The sequence below is a fragment of the Eublepharis macularius genome, chromosome 1 (assembly GCF_028583425.1).
Source record: "Eublepharis macularius isolate TG4126 chromosome 1, MPM_Emac_v1.0, whole genome shotgun sequence".
Taxonomy (NCBI): Eukaryota; Metazoa; Chordata; class Lepidosauria; order Squamata; family Eublepharidae; genus Eublepharis; species Eublepharis macularius.
The window spans coordinates 159604400-159622053 of record NC_072790.1 but is presented as its reverse complement, the minus strand read 5'-3'; the positions used below and the strand labels follow the sequence as shown (position 1 = coordinate 159622053).

General features: G+C 47.5%; 1 protein-coding gene across 1 annotated transcript in view; it reads left to right on the top strand.

Moving 5' to 3' along the window:
• LOC129324781 (kinesin-like protein KIF28) overlaps nt 1-17654 on the top strand; it is a 103107-nt gene that overhangs the window by 38684 nt on the left and 46769 nt on the right. The window contains exons 8-10 of the mRNA XM_054972180.1: nt 6468-6535; nt 9653-9795; nt 11664-11785. Coding sequence (XP_054828155.1) covers nt 6468-6535; nt 9653-9795; nt 11664-11785 — 333 coding nt within the window. The remainder of the gene's footprint in view (nt 1-6467; nt 6536-9652; nt 9796-11663; nt 11786-17654) is intronic.

Sequence of the window (17654 nt, the reverse complement as noted above, 5' to 3'; positions counted from 1 at the left end):
TGGTCATTTTCTCTATTATTCACTGAGAGAAATGCAGAATTTCAGACCAGATTACACATGAGCTTCCTTGGGCAAATAATTTCAGTGAAGTAAAGGAACAGGTTTAAGTCATGTCAACTCAAGTCACTGAAAGGTGGTTCACTCAGTCACTTTCTAGCAACCAGACAACTGCTTCAGTGATATGTTGATGTAAACTGAACAATACATATTCCTCTGGGATGAGGCTGCCATTTGCCAAAACTTACTCTATGAAGAAATTCTAGATATAACAACAGAAGAGAAGCCATGTTGGATCATGTTGGACGTGGCGTGGGCAGAAGGAGGAAGCAGAGCCGAGTGCAGCGCCGCCACCCATGCCACCACCGCGGCTCGCGTCAGCGGCCCCGGAGGTGCGGCGCTCAACGCCGCTGCTGCGACGGGAGTTGGGAGGAGCCCCGGGAGACCACAGCTGGGCGAGTGGTTGGTCAGAGGAATGGCGGCCGGACAAGCGCAACCCGCGCCAGGGCGGGGGTGGGCCCGGGCGCCGTTGGCAGTAGGGGGGCGGGAACCCTCAGCAGCTTGAGGCCTGATTGGGGAGTGGAAGGCTGGGAGGGCTCCCCGGTGTAGCGGAGTGAACCAGGGCAGGGAAAGGGGAGAGGGGATCAGCAAAGGGCGGGAGAGGAGGAACGCTGGAGAAGGCGGGCCGGGCGCAAGGGTCGCACAAGGATGGATAGGGGAAGGCACCAATGACAGGGAGGAAAGCACCCTGGCCACCCGACCCCTGTTTCAACTGGCCAAGTTGGGCCCGGAGGATGACATCGACGCCTTCCTTGGAGGCCTTCAAGCACACGGCGGAGGCAACAGGTTGGCCTCCGACCCAGTGGGCCTTCATACTGGGCCCTTACCTCACGGGGAACGCTCAAGCTGCCTTGAAAGCTCTGCCTAAGGCCGAGAGCGCCGACTATGCCAAATTGAAGGAGGCCATCTTAGATCGGTACGAGATAACGCTGGAGACGTACTGTCAGAAGTTCCAGACCTTGACCCTGAAGAAGGCCAACTGCCCCTGCGCTCTCGTGGCCAATTTGCAGGACGCGGCGTACCACTGGCTCAAGCCGACCACAGAGGAGGGCCGGAGAATCATGGACCAGTAGTTTTGGAGCAACTCCTCCAGGTGATCCCGACCCGGGCCCAGAACTGGGTGGCTTACAACAAGCCGAGCAACCTGAAGGAGGCCACCGTGTTGTGGGAAAACGTGACGGCAGCAGAGTCCCGGGAACCCCCGCGGAACGAAGCGCGCCCCAGTGGAGAGAGCGGCACCAGCGCCAGCACCAGAGGCGGGCGGGCATGGCCTGGGACGCGTGCCCCACCTCTCACCGCCAAGGGGCGGTTACCAACGGGCCCCCAGGCAGGACCTCGTCCTTATGGACTACGCCACCCGGTATCCCGAGGCCCTCCCGATGCGAGACATGAAGGCTCCCGGGGTAGCGCGAGCATTGATGCACTTCTTCGCCCAGGTGGGCCTGCCCCGTGAGCTCCTGTCGGATTGTGGGAAGCCCTTCACAGCCCAGCTCACGCGGCACCTGTGCAGAACCCTGCAGGTCCGCCAGATCTTTACCAGCATTTACCACCCCCAGACGGATGGGCTGGTGGAGAGGTTTAATCAGACGCTGAAGACTATGCTCCACAAGCTGGCCCATGACCAGCCCTGGCAATGGGACCTGTACGTGGACCCCCTGCTCTTCGCGGTTCAGGAGACCCCCCCCCAGGCTTCGACGGGGTTTGCACCGTTTGAGCTCCTTTACGGCCGCTGGCCCCGGGGCATACTGGGGCTGGTGGAGGAGCAGTGGGCCCCGGTGCCGGCAGCAGAGGCCCGTCCCGTCCCCATCTACATCCAGGAGCTCCAGGCTCACCTTGCGACCTGTCGGGCCGAGGCGCGGAAACATCTCCAGGCCACCCGGGAGGCTCAGAAGGCCTACTACGACCAGGGGGCCTGAGCCCGGGAGTTCCAGGTGGGTGAGAAGGTCCTTGTCCACCACCGGGTCATGGGGCCCAGTCCAGGGGACCCGTGGAGAGGCCCTTACACAGTTACCAAGGTCAAAGGGCCCCTATCCTACGAGGTCCAGTGCGGCCCCGACCCGCAGCACCGGAAGAGGCTCCACGTGAACGACCTGAAGGCCTAGCACGACCCCGAGGCCCTGCAGTGCAACCTAGCACCAGAGCCTCTGGAGCTCTCCGAGGGGGACCTGCCCTGGGTCGCCGACGGGTCATTGCCTGAGGAGCCAGACTTGGACTCCGGTCTCATGGAAGAACAGCAAAAACAGATGCGGGACGTGTTCCGCCAGAACCCGAGGGTCTTCTCCCGCCGCCCAGGGAGGACGTCGGTCATCTCCCACCCCATTCACACACCCCCGGGGCGGGTGGCCCGGGCTCCGTGGTGGCCACTGCCCTGGAAGAAGTGGGAGGTCATGGCCCAAGAGGTGGAGGAAATGCTACGTATGGACGTGATCGAGCCGTCTCGCAGAGCTTGGAGAAGCCCCATAGTGTTGGTGGGGAAACCCGACGGCTCCATCTGTTTCTGCATGGATTACTGGCAGGTAAATGCCATTGCCACTTTCGACGTCTACCCCATGGCCCCCCATGCCCCGGGCCAATGTCCTCATAAGCCAGCTAGGAGCGGCCCAGTACCTCTCGGCTTTAGACCTTACCAAAGGGTACTGGCAGATACCGATGGCGCCCGAGGACCGTGAAAAGACGGCCTTTGCGACGTCCCAAGGCCTCTTCCAATTTAAGGTGATGCCATTCGGGCTCCACGGGGCCGCTGCAACCTTCCAGCAGCTTGTTGACAACGTGCTCGCCCACTGTCAAGACTTTGCCCGGGCCTACATCGATGATACAATCATCTTTAGCCCGGACTGGCCCTCGCACCTACGCCACCTGCACCTAGTTCTGGACGCCCTTGGCCAATCCCCGCAAAAGCCAGATAGGATTCCGCAAGTTAACCTACCTCGGGTACCATGTGGGCCACGGGGTGTTACAACCGGTCTGGGATAAGGTGGTCACCTTGGAGCAGAGCACACGCCCCCGGACGAAGCGGCAGCTGAGGCGGTTCCTGGGGCTGGTCGGCTATTACAGCAAGTTCATCCCGCACTTCGCAAGCTTGGCCAGCCCCCTCTCCGACTGCCTCCGCAACAACCAGCCAACCACCGTCCGATGGGATCCGGCCCGGGAGCAGGCCTTCCAATCCCTCCGAACGGTGCTGTCGGAAGCCCCCGTCCTCCACAATCCGGATTTCGGGCGGCCCTTCATCGTTCAAACCAACGCCTCAGACGTAGGACTCGGCACCATTCTATCCCAGGAGGTGGCGGGTCAGGAAAGGCCCGTATTATTTATTAGCCGGAAGCTGCAGCCAGCGGAGACCAAGTACGCCGCGGTGGAGAAATAAGCCCTCGCCGTTAAGTTGGCCGTGGGCACCCTGCAGTTCTACCTCTCCAACAGTCCCTTCACCCTGGTCACGGACGACGCCCCCCTACTCTGGATGGCTTGGATGAAGGATCATAACGCTCACATCCTTAGATGGTACCTCGCTCTACTTCCCTTCAGTTTCACCCTGAGGCACAGACCGGGCCGGCTCCATGCAAATGTCGACTACATGTCACGGATCCCCAAAGAGGCCCCAGAGGACCAGAAGACGGGGCCCGGGGGGGCGTGTCTGGAGCAGGACCTTCCTGCCCCAGACTGGGCCCAACCCAGCCCGGCCCCACCCCCTGCAAGGCCCCACCGGCGCCCACCCACCCAATGGACCCCCCCGCTCACCCCAAGACCTGGGGAGGACTGGGCAGAAGAGACGCCGGTGGGCCAGGCGGCAGAGCGGTGCCCGGACGCGGCGTGGGCAGAAGGAGGAAGCAGGGCCAAGCGCAGTGCTGCCGCTGCCGCCACCCGTGCTGCCACCACAGCTCGCGTCAGCAGCCCCGGAGGTGTGGTGCTCAGCACTGCCGCTGCGACCAGGGCCGGCGGCGGGAGTTGGGAGGAGCCCCGGGAGACCACAGCTGGGCGAGCGGTCGGTTGGAGCAATGGTGGCCGGACGAGCGTGGCCCGTGCTGAGGCGGGGGCGGGCCCGGGCGCCGTTGGCGGCAGGGGTGCGGGAACTCTCAGCAGCTCGAGGCCTGATTGGGGAGTGGAAGGCTGGGAGGGCTCCCCGGTGTAGTGGAGCGAACCAGGGTAGGGAAAGGGGAGAGGGGATCGGCAAAGGGTAGGAGAGGAGGAACGCTGGAGAAGGTGGGCCAGGTGCAAGGGTTGCACAAGGATGGATAGGGGAAGGCACCAATGACAGGGAAGAAAGCACGGCTCGAGGTGGGGAGAAAGGGGAGCACGGTGACGGATTGGTGGAGAGGCAGGAAGCTGGTTGAAGTGGTGGCATAAAAGGGAGGCTCCCAAGGACGCCGAGGAGGAGTTGACGAGGGGAGCAAGCGCAGAGCGAGAGCGAGAGAGAGGGAGAGATGCAGGCTCTGGCCAGCTGGTGGAAGGCGGAAGCCAGTGCACCAACGGCTGTCCCTACCGGGTCTGAGGCCAAGGGAGCTCCCTGCCACCACCCCAGTGGGCACGCAGGGGCATGGCCGAGCGGGGGAGGCGGCAGCGGGTGGGGCAGGACCTCACAGTTTCCTTTTGGGCCCACTATTTTAATCCATAGCATTTCCAGAAGCGAATCTAATTCTCTTACCTTCTCAGTCTTACTGGACTGTATACTCTCTCTGACATACAGAGCTACCCTACCTCCAACGCTTCCCTCCCTATCCTTACGATATAATTTATATCCAGGAATTGACGTATCCCACTGATTTTCCTCATCCCACCAAGTTTCTGTAATGCCCGCAATGTCTATGTTTCCCCCCAACACTAAGCATTCCAACTCCCCGATTTTACCTTGAACACTTCTAGCATTCATATATAAGCATCTATAATTTCCCAGGCACGTTCGGCTGCAACTTTCTTCTTGCTGCCTCAAGACCGTGCTAGGCAGTCCATATTGTTTGTCACTGTCTCAGTGGACAACTCTAATCCATTTCCCTGTAGAAAAGTAACAGCTAACCCGTCATCTCTTTGAGATGAACCATCCGGAACTAGAGACATTTCATCTCCTGTTGGCTTTCCCCCAAGATTCAGTTTAAAAAGTGCTCTGCCACCTTTTTGCTTTTAAGCGCCAGCAGCCTGGTTCCTTCTCGGGACAAGTGGAGACCATCTCTTTTGTACAGCTCCCACTTGTTCCAAAAAGCATCCCAGTGCTTCACAAACTTGAACCCTTCTTCCCCACACCATTGTCTCATCCATGCATTGAGACTCCTAATCTGAGCCTGTCTCTCTGTCCCTGTGCGTGGAACAGGTAGCACTTCTGAGAAGGCTACCTTGGAGGTCCTGGCCTTGAGTTTCCTGCCTAGCAGCCTAAATTTTTCCTCCAGGGCCTCATGCTTGCATTTCTCCACATCGTTGGTACTAACATGTACCACAACCACTGGCTCCTCCTCAGTACTGTCTAGCAACCTATCTAGAACCCGCGTGATGTCCGCTACCTTCGCACGAGGAAGGCAAGTCACCATACAGTCAGTATGCGGGTTTGCCACCCAGCTGTCTACCCACCTAAGGATCAAATCACCATCTACCAAGAGCTCCCCTCCCTCCCTGCCCAGAGATGGTTCCTTGGTGCAAAAGGATACCTGTTCATCAACTGAAGACGAGGTCCCTCCTGAGGACATATTCCCCTTATCCACAGCACAGTGCCCTGTCTCTTCTTGACCCTCATGCTCCTTGGCAGCGGTGGGGCTGCCACTCTCAGAGTGGGACACATCTAACAAGTCCTCGAGAGTCTTCTCCACATGTCTGACTGACTGTGTCTGTGTCTCCAGGTCAGCCACCTCAGCCTCAAGGGTGCGAACTCGCTCCCTGAGAATCAGGAGCTTCCTGCACCGAGCACACATCCAAGACTTCTGCCCAGTGGACTGATAGTTGTATATGTGACACTCAGTGCAAAACACTAGATAGCCCCCAACCCCCTGCTGGCATACTACCTTCATAATTTCTCTTTTTTAAAAAATTTCTTATTCTTGTTACTTTATATATTTATAAATATATATATTCCCCCTTTTAAAATCCTATGTATTTATGTGGTTCTCCTTGTGGAAAGTCTACTTACCTTATTGGGAACACTAGGAGACTAGGGCCGAATCCACATTACCTTCGCGCGTCCCGGTGTTGCGCTAAATATCCGCGAAACACCCGGAAGTATAGAATCTTTCAAGCGCGATTTCAGAAATCGCGCTTGAAAGACGCTATACTTCCGGGTGTTTCGCGGACATTTAGCGCCGCGCGGAGGTAATGTGGATTCGGCCTAGGCCTTTGCCCCTTAGGTCCTTCCTTGGCTTCTTTCAGAGCCCATATAGACCATAAGTAACTAGCGTGCAGACTCACTTGTATTAATACTCTGTACATATTTACAGATTGCAGCTATTAGTCCAGCGGACATCTGTTATGAGGAAACATTATCAACGTTGCGGTATGCTGAGAGGTATATTATTTTCACTTCATGTTAGACAAATGGTTGGAGTGGAGCATAAGGTGGAGTGCTAAATAATGATGAATTGTCTTTTGCATAAATTGTCTCATACAACAGGCCTGTTGGGGTTACCTAAAAATATTCAGTTGTATACATATAGATTCACTTTGGTAGCAACAATGATGAGGTTTTATGTCCTTAATTAAATCAGATTATTCTTTTTTCCAAGTTGACGTAATCTAATGATAATAATAATAGCACTTACATACCACTCTTCTAGACAGATCAATGCCCCACTCAGAGCAGTGAACAATGTTAGAGTTCATAGAATCATTGAATCATAGAGTTGGAAGGGGCCATACAGACCATCTAGTCCAACCCCCTGCACAGTGCAGGATCAGCCTAAAGCATCTCTGACAAGTATTCATCCAGCCTCTTCTTGAAAACTGCCAGTGAAGGGGAGCTCACCACCTCCCTAGGCAGCTGATTCCACTTTTGAACTACTCTGACCGTGAAAAAGTTTTTCCTAATATCCAGCCGGTACCTTTGTGCCTGCAGTTTTAGCCCATTGCTTCGCGTCCTACCCTCTGCTGCCAACTGGAACAGCTCTTTGCCCTCCTCCAAATGACAGCCTTTCAAATATTTAAAGAGAGCAATCATGTCCCCCCTCAACCTCCTCTTCTCCAAACTAAACATTCCCAAGGTCCTCAGCCTTTCCTCGTAGGGCTCAGTCTCCAGACCCCTGATCATTCTTGTCGCTCTCCTCTGCACCCTCTCGATTTTGTCCACATCCTTTTTGAAGTGAGGCCTCCAGAACTGCACACAATACTCCAGGTGTGGCCTGACCAAGGCAGTATAGAGAGGGGCTATGACCTCCTGCGAGTTGTCGTTATGCTCATGCTTACACCTAGAGCTGAGAGGAGAGGCTTACCTGATGCTGGCCACCTGCTGAGTTCATGGTAATAGTGAGATCTGAACAAACAAAGAGGCAACCCTCTATAAATAACACACAAAAATGGGAGGGAACAAACTCCCAACAGGAAATAATCACAATAAGTGGAACGCCCTCTGCAGCCCCGCCCGATGAATCCAATGCCGGCAAAGTCTATTGTTTCCCATATAGCTTTATCAAGGTCTGGCAGAACTATTTGTAAATTTCTGCAGCTGTAATAAACATTATAAATTACAATATACAGTGCTGCTTCTCAAATTTCCACTCTTAATAACAAAGCAATCCAAACATACTTGCTTATACAATGACAAGTTAACACCTTCAAGCTTTTTCCAGGAATGGCCATATTTGCACAGGGCAACCGACTCACCTGCATAATTTAATTTGGTTGCCCAAATTTTGTTGCAAAAGGAAGGCTTTTGGATTTTTAAATTGCAGATGCTAGTTCCCACTGGTTTAAATACTGATTGGGATTTGTCCTGTTTCCTTTAAGTTAGTATGGTGAAGTCCCTTTAAGACGATTGGTATGTACAGCTATGTTTGACCTTTAAATTATGCGGGTGAGTTGGTTGCCCTTTGCAAATATGGCTGGATTCGCTGGGGGGGGGGGCTTTCCGCTTCTCCGTTGTGTCTGGAAGACAAACAACATACATTGATAGTACTGTATAATAATCATTGCAGATAAACTTGCTGACTATACAGTCCTACGAAGATTCTCTTTACTGCATTGACTATTGTTACGGTACATGGGGTAATGGACTATTTATGACTCTGAGGAATGGCACCTTTAAGGATTCGATCGACCAATGCTTGGATTTTGATAATGTGATGAACTTTTTGTAAAAATCAATCATATTTGTATATATACTCGTCACCTTGAGCACCTTAACACTTCATTGTATTTATAGTTTTAAAACACTTAAAATAATATATTTATATAGATTTATGCTATTTATTGTGGATGATTATTTATTGTGATTATTTCCCTGTTGAGAGTTTGTTTCCTTCCATAATGTTGGGATTTGAACCAGCAGTGTGCTGATTCATAATCAGATAAGTTAACCACTATGCTACAGCAGATCACATAAATCTAAATCTAAAATTATAAAGTGTACTTTAAGTACAGATCATATTTGTAATGGTTAAGGCTAATATTGTGCAATGAATCCAAAAGTGGACAGCATGTAACTAATGAAATGTGATACATGGAACAAGTAAACAAACATTCAGATGAATTCTAAGGCAGAAAGCATTTGTATCCAAGAACACTGGGATTCTAAAAATTCTCGCCAGTTTTTCCCATGACACATCTGCACCTCTTAGGTGTTATTTTCCTAATACTCTTCTTCTGTCATGCCATTGTGGGGCTTTTTGTAGTCTTTTAAAAAATGCAGGAATTGCTTTTGTGCCATTGGGCTATAACTACCTAATGCCCCTTATCTATTTCCAGTACAAATTTTAGTTCCTTGAATTCCCAGTTTTCCTTTTTAGAAAACCATCTTCTTCTGTCATTACAGAGATATCAAAGGAAAGATTTGTGTAATTTTTTACCCAACTGCTAGGAACGGGATGGGGAGGGGAAGCTACAAGATGGCTGGCGTAATACCTTTTTATGTCAGTGTTGTGCTCTAGCACTATGGTGATCTATTGCTACTAATCTATCTCAAATGTTAATAGAACAGTTACAGTGCTATAGGAAGTGTGCAATAGAACTCCAACATGTAGAAGCTCCATTGCCAGCATGCCTGTTTCTGCATTTTTGCAACAGCATTGAAAGCAACTAGAGTATCTTTGTCATGTGAAAGCAGCCTAGGTTTAGCTTGCATTATACAAAGCTGTATCATCATTGTTTTTGGAGTTTGCTGTGGTGTGTCCTGACAATTTTTTAACCATATCCCAGGAAAAGGGAAATATTGAAGAGAAAATCCAGTTTTCAGGATAGTGGCGGTTTGTTTTTTCTCACATGCTATGAAAAGTTGAGTGGCTCTGCTCATTATCCTGCAAGAAAAAACAAGAGCTTTGGGCAACAATCAAATATTCATATTTGTCACGATGAGTGTTCTGCAAAGTCCTAGTTTCCAGTGAAGATTTGTTGTATGTGTTTCGTCAGGTTCTTCTCTTTGTTTCTATAAGAATGTACAATGTGGTCTTTTCCCCATCTGTTTTCATCTTAAAAGGACAAAAAAGATAAAGAACAAAGCTGTGATAAATGCAAGTCCAACTGAGAAACTGATAAAGGAGCTGAAGGCGGAAAATAGTAATCTGTTGTCCAGGTTGTTACGCCTTCGAAATTCTGGTAAAAGAGTAGCAGATGAAACAAGTATGTATTATACAGGGGGGGAAATTAAATAAGTACGTACTGGATTAGGTGGCCTCATATAGCTTTCTGTAGTTTCCCCCCACATTTCTGGAAATTATGCAAGGTATATTTTAAAGGATTATCAGAAGGTTATTAGTGGGAAAAGAAGAGAGAGAAGAACATAGTGAGGCATGTGAAATCTCCTGGGGCAAAAAACCCAGTTAACTCACATAGCAGAGCTAAGTAACTTGCCCAGATGAGTTTAATACAATGTAACTATGGTGAATGCTGTATATCTATACAGAATGACATGTTTCAGAAAAAGTATAACTTTTCTAGTGATGTGTGGTATGTTGATCTGTCTTTCTGCCAGTTTCAGTTCTCAAAATCATGGTTAAGGGACATGTCAGCACCACTGGCAGCCACAGTTGAGGCTCACCAATTGTTTAACCAGAATTCTTAACCAAGGTTTGAAGGTAGTTAAGAATCCTGTTTAGTAGATGTAAACTTGGTTTGGCCTATGTAATGAGGCCCGAGGACCAGGTTCAATTTCTAAAATAATGTTCACAAATTCAAAATGTTAATCCAATTTATTTAAATATAACAACCCAACTTTGAAAAGAGTTCCCAAAGCTATCAATAGGAGTTCACTAACTAACGTCCTCAGAGCAGAGCCCTACTCACAATCCACTTTGTAGAGGGTCATATAGTACTGTGAGTTCATCCAGAGGCTACACCTGGAACAGAGTCCCAGATATTCAGAAGGCCTCCTAGCAACAGCAGGAACTCTTCTTGTGAAGATGCTGGATCTATCGTCAAGCTTGTTCGTTGCCCTAGGAGCAGTTCCCCTTTCCTCCCGGCAAGACAAGTGGGGCAGCTCTGTACTACGGTGTTGACCTCAGGCAGTCAAAGAAGCGTTCAACTGTCAACAATTCCTGCTCTTTGCTCTTCTCTGCTTCTTCAACTCTTCCCAACCACTGCTGCTCTTCCAGAAAGAAGTGATCCATTTCTCCCAGCTAGCAGTTTCAGCTCCATGTCCTTTTTAGATCCAAAGCTTGGAAACAAGCTTTGCCTTTGAAAAAGCACTAGCTTCAGCACATCCTGTTGTCCTTTCAGCTAGCCTAGTCCTACTTTATACCACCTCTCACAGTTATGGTGGCCCTTTCAAAAACATGCCCCATGAACCTTTGCTAAACATGCAGATTAATACAAGCTTATGTACACATCAGCTATCTGCTAGTCAGGTCTGGCCTAAGGTCTATCTAAGCATCTGCCGTCTGCTAATCAGACCTAGGCCCAAACCCTTCTTTCTGTATAGATCTACACTTAACCATGGAGAATTTTGGTGCTGACATATTTCTTAACCATAGTTAAGAAGAGACTGGTGCCAGCCTAGGCATAGTGAATTCTGTAGGCTGGGAACACGGGACTTCTCCAGGCCCAAATGGCCACTGTCTCAGTGGACTTGGTCTGGAAAGGTGGGCTACTTGGGGAAGGGGAACTTTCCCTTTTAATAGATGCTGAAGTGCTCTGTCTAATATTACAGGTAGACAAACTTTGCAATGCAACCTCTGTCTTGTAAGAGATGGTATCAGCCAAAGCCACATAATGAATATATAATGTGCACAAGTTTCAAGGTGATTGATAAGACAGCCCGACCCCCATAGCCCTCTCTATTTGTTTCAGTTTTTTCTCTCTTCAGAACATGAGCAAATGCTCAAGTTAATATTTCAAACATATTTAAGAACTTTTTCTTCAACAACTGAATGCATAAGAATGATTTTAGTGTTTTAGGACAGCTTATTTAACAATGAAGTAGGAATTTGGAATCGTCTGGAGACTGCTGATAAATATTGCACACAGTGAAATTTTCTCATTTTTTTAATCAGAAGAGCTTCGCTGTTTGCTTGCTGAAAATGAACTGCGGATTCAAGCCATTCAAGCAACATGGGAATATCGGCTGGAAGAAGCCCGGAAAGAATGGGAACAGCAGTATGCAGCAGTAACTCAGGTATTAACCTCTGGATACTGAATGACCAGCTCCATCATGCCCAGCTTTGAGTTTTCCCAGTGGCATTTCAGTGGCCATTGTCAGGGCAAAGTGCTTGACTTAATGGACATTTGGTCTGGCCCAGCAAGGCCATTTTTTTTTGTTCTTCAAAGTTTTGAAACAATGTGTATCTAATCAATACAACTATATGTCTTTTCCAGAGCAAAATAATGTACTTTTGAAGCAGCTAATTTCCATTAAGTTCAATGGATGGAGCAGCTGTGTCCCAGAAAAGAGTGCTTGTATAGGAACCTCCCCCCCCCCCACACACACACTTACACAATGAAATGAATAAAACGTTACTGGTCTGTTTCTCTCTGATTCTAACCAATAGAACTGACAGAATGTTGGGAAAACCTGTGTCCTCCTGCTCACCAGGCAGGAGGCAAACCCCAGCAACAAGTTTTCAGGCAGCAGTGGTTCCAGTGCCACAGCCCAAAGTCAAAGTCCAGGATCAACTAACATAATCCATAAACAAAGTCCAAAAGCAGTCCAAGGTCTCAGGCCAAGGTCAGGTAATGTATTCCAAAGGCAACATCCAAGGCAATCCAAGTGTCAGGCAACAAAGTTCCAAGAATCCACAGCAAGCAGGTCAGGCAACTGGTAATATAGTCAGCAAGGCTATAGATAAGTTAATCCCATGGTGGTTCCATCCTCACCGTGGCCTTATTTAGAGTTTTCCCTACAGGTGATGCTAGGTCTCATGTTAGGCTTCTTTTCACAAGCTGAATCAGCTCCTCTAGTCATGAGGAGTATCAGGATGCAGATACAGCAATGACTTAGTAGTCTCTCATGGTATTTCCTCAACAGAGGAGAGGCCCTGGGCTGCCAAACACCAGACCTCTGCTGTAGCCCTTTGCCTTCTCTGCTCATGGGTTCCTTTGGGAGAACATGGCAGGTCTGCTGGCATGCTGAGGCCTCCAAGCTTGAAAGCCCTGTGCCACTGTTTGTTTAGGTTCCATTCTGGATGCCCCTGTAGGACATGTCTCACAGGATGGATCTGCCAAGGCAGGGCTTGGAAGCGGGTGGCCCTCCTCCTCCAATGAGGACTCATCATCCCACGTGATTCCAGAATGGTCTGTGACAGGCTGACAGCAGTTAGAGAAGAAAAGAGGAGAGACTGAGTCTGAAAGTGAAGGAGAATGAGTTGGAAGGTGACTGGAAGAAAGAGAGTTGGCACCTGAGATGACTGGAAGGATGAGTAGAGTTAGGGATTAAGAGTTTCAAGCAATGAGAAATGATGTATCCATATCCCTGGACCACCTCAATATTATTTAAAGTTTTAAATAGAAGTTAACTCCCTTGTGTTAATCACTGTTGACTGAGAGTGAATTCTGTCAGTGAAGAAAGCTACATATAGGGGGCGTGGTGCCGCGCAAGATAATGGCAGACGCCTGAATTGGAGCTCCGGTAGCCTTCAACCCTCTCCGTGTTAAAAATAACGCTTCCTGAGCAGGCATGGGTAAATAAATGATGGGAAAAGCTGGGGGGGGGAGGTGGGAGGGAAAACAAAAGCAGTAAAAAACAGAGAGGCAAAACCCCCAGCTTTGCAGACAGAATTTACTGAGGCCCAAAATGCGGGAAAAACCCTGTCTCTTAAAATGGCTGCCGCAACAAACGCCATTCAAAATGAAGAATTAAGAGTACTAGATAAAGAAATTGAACTAAAGATTAATTGCCCTGAGGACAGAATTACCTCTAGGATTGAAGCTATTCTGAAGAGCCAAATGGCTGAGTTCAAAGAAACAATTCATCAAGTAGCTCAGACAGCAGACAAGGCTTTGGAGCTGGGAGTCTCCTTGCAAAACTCAGTGCAAGCACTACAAACAGAAGGTGGCTGGGCTAAGGCAAAATTAATGGAAATTGATGACAGAACGAGGGAAAATAATTTAAAACTGCGCGGATTTTCTGAAAATGATGAAGGGACGACCGAGCTACCAACTTTTATAGCCAGATGGATAGCTGATGTAATTAAACTTGAAGATGGAATTTTTCCTTCAATTGAAAAAGCTTACAGGATCGGTAGACCCAATAATCCTCAGAGAACATCAGGAAGGGACATAATTGTGAATTTTCTCAGCTACAGAACTAAAATGAAGATATTGCAAGAAGCCAGGAAAAAAGGATGCTTTCCCTATCAAGATAGACAGATATTGATATTCCAAGATCTATCTAGGGAGACCCTTGAAGCAAGGAAAGTACTCAGACCAATTGCCAGACAGCTGCAGGAGGCAAATATAAGATATCAATAGACCCTGTGAAACAAGCTACTGGTGCGGATATAAGGGAAAACATTTCAAGCGGTTGACCTTGTCAGTGGTCAGCAACTCCTGTGTGATTTAAATCTTAACCCACAAGACAAGATGCAAACTTCTCTGCTCAAGGAACGGAATATGAAGCAGACAACGCTGGGAAACTGGAGCAGAATCCCTGTGAAACAGCCTGCCTAAGCCAGCAGACATGATATATACGCCTCATCGTGGAAAGCGGAAGTGATACATCTTTGAAATATCAACGGGGGGGGGGGGCGCTGAGGGACCTTTGGTTATTTGCAGCCCCTTAAGTTTGAGTTTCCCCAGAGATGGAGTCTCATCAACTCCATGTTATTGGCCTATGGTCAATGACTCAGGTAGAAACAGTTATGTTGTTGTTATTATTCTATGTTCTCCTCTCGCTGTCTTTCCTCTCTTTCTCCAATACTGCTCCTAGTGTTGGGCTAGGGAGGGGGAGAGGTAGGGGGAGGAAATTTTGGAAAGGGTTCTTGGGAAGTTTGGGGGGAGGGGGTGTTGGGTTAGCTTAGATTTATTGTTGGTTGGATTTGTTTATGCAATATATGACAAGTTTAGTAAGTGGAACAGACAAACCAAAGCTGATGTTTGACAAGGCAAATTATCTAAATGCAATAAGGAAAACTGGAAAGGTAACGGTCATACTAGAACGGAGAGCATATCCTATTGGTTGTTGAGGTACCCTGTTAAATTGATACAACACCCATGGAATGGCAATTAAGGTAATGACGTATAACTGCAGAGGGTTAAATAATAGAATAAAAAACAAAAAGGTTATGACATCTATTTTAAAACATCATCCTGATATTTTATTTCTCCAGGAAACCCACTTAAAATCACAAGATGCACCTGTCTTCAAATCTAAATGGTGGCCACTCCAATTCCAAGCTTCTGGATCCTCTAAGTCTCGGGGGGGGGGTGGCTATTTTAATCTCTAGTAATACTAGATTTGTATGTTCAGCCATGGAGCAAGACCCACTAGGAAAATATATATATCTGAAAGGTAAACTGGATACAGAGACCGTGACATTGGCATCTATATATGCCCCAGATTATGACCAGGTCAGATACATACAAGAAATTTTAAGTAAACTACAAACATTCCGAGAAGGCAAAATAATTGTAGGAGCGGATCTCAATATGATAGTAAGCTATGATTTGGATCATTCAGTCTCTAAATTAGAAGTAAAGAAGTGCAAGAGGCCTAAAGTAAACACTGAATTGGCAAGCATCTTAGATCAATTTAGCCTTGTTGATGCTTGGCGACATCTTCACCCTGGGGAGAGGGACTACTCCTTCTTTTCCCCAAGACACAACTCCTTCACTAGAATTGATTATCTATTGACATCTAGAGATCTGATAGAGAATATATCCTCCACTCTCATTGGCCCTCGAATCTGGTCAGATCACTCCTGGATAGAAGGAGATATTGCTTTTACAAACTCAGACAAACCATGCACAGGCTGGAGTTTAAATAAAAATCTTTTATTAGACAGAAATATACAAGAGGTTATAAGGAAGGATCTCCAGCACTATCTCCAAGCAAATGAAAATTGTGGGGTCACTCCAGATTTCATTTGGGATGCCTTGAAGACAGTTATCAGAGGTTCCTTCATCTCCCTAGGATCAGCCTATAAAAAGAGAAAAGAAAAATTGAGAACTGAGCTGTTGCAAAATATAACAGATCTAGAGCAACAACACAAACAGTCAGGCTGCAAAAAAATACTCAACCAACTTACAGTAGAGAGGAAGAAACTAGAAGCACTAGAAGTTGCAAAAATACAAAAAACCATTTTGTACATTAAACAGAGATACTGGACTACTTCCCCGAAGTCCATTAAATTACTAACTTGGAAAGTTAATCAAAAAAAGGCAACTAAATTTATACACTCAGTAAGAGGCCCCAATGGCAAAATCCTTTCTACCTCACAGGGAACTCTCGGGGTATTTGAAAACTTCTACAAGAAACTCTATACCACAAACAATCCCAAAATGCAAGAAATTAACAAATATTTGGCAAAAACGGACATTACTAAAACCACAAATTTGCATAGGGAGTTAATGGAAAAACCGATACGGTGATTAAAGATCTAAAACCTAATAAGACTCCGGGGAGGGATGGTCTACCGGCTGAATTCTATAAAAAATACTCAGATCTCCTAGCACCTCAGCTAGCAAAAACGTGCAACTTCATACTAACTGAAGGTAGGCTCCCCCGATCCTGGGCTTCCTCTGACATTGTCATTCTCCCTAAACAAGACAAAGATCCTACAAACCCTGCCTCTTATAGGCCAATTGCACTACTAAACCAAGATGCCAAAATTTTTACTGCAGTGTTAACAAATAGGTTGAAAACCTTTATAACCTCCTATATATACAGAGACCAGACAGGCTTCATGCCTAAACAACAAATGGTTGATAATATTTATAAAACCCTAAACATTATAAATTTTGGGAAATCTTTAGACAAAGAGGCAATTATCTTGGCTCTTGATATTGAAAAAGCTTTTGATAGCTTGGAGCCAATATATCTATCCGCACTTCTTGACAAAATGGGATTTGGAGAGAGATTCCTAAGGGTGATACATACAATATATACTAATGGTTGTTGTGGGTTTTCCGGGCTGTATTGCCGTGGTCTTGGCATTGTAGTTCCTGACATTTCGCCAGCAGCTGTGGCTGGCATCTTCAGAGGTGTAGCACCAAAAGACAGAGATCTCTCAGTGTCACAGTGTGGAAAAGATGTAGGTCATTTGTATCTACTCAGGAGGGGTGGGGTTGAGCTGAGTCGTCCTGTAAGAGTTTCCCAGGGTGTGGAATGCTAATGGCGGGAGGCTTCACTGTATCCTGAGGAGGTTCTTTTGCATATGGATTGGTACTTGATGTGCTAATCTTCTCTGCAGGGCTATTGTCGGGGATAGAATGTTTTGTTAGCCTGGTGTTTTTCAGAACTGGAAACCATGCTCTGTTCATTCTTAAGGTTTCTTCTTTCCTGTTGAAGTTTTGCTTATGCTTGTGAATTTCAATGGCTTTCCTGTGCAGTCTGACAAAGTAGTTGGAAGTGTTGTCCAGTATTTTGGTGTCCTGGAATAAGATACTGTGCCCTGTTTGCGTTAGGCTATGTTCAGCCACTGCTGATTTTTCAGGTTGTCCAAGTCTGCAGTGTCTTTCATGTTCTTTTATTCTTGTCTGGATGCTACGCATTCTATTACAAAGCGACCCACCTAAATAACATTCTAATAATGTTAGACCAACAAAATCAAAAGGATTGGAAAGAGGTAATGCAAGTGTATACCTACCCCAAAACATGTTCGGAAGTCTTTTGGAATTCCCCTTCCACCAGGGGAGTGCATCTTAATGATAACCCGTTCTTGAAGGCCATGTTGCAGAACTGGGATAGAACAAAGTTAGGGCTGACACGTACAGTTTCCTTGGTAGCAACATTTACTGGCCAAAACTGGTTTCAGCCTGCAGAACACCAAAATTCCTTTAAAGCATGGAGGAAAGGAGGGTTAAACAGGTTTATTGATGTAACCAAAAAT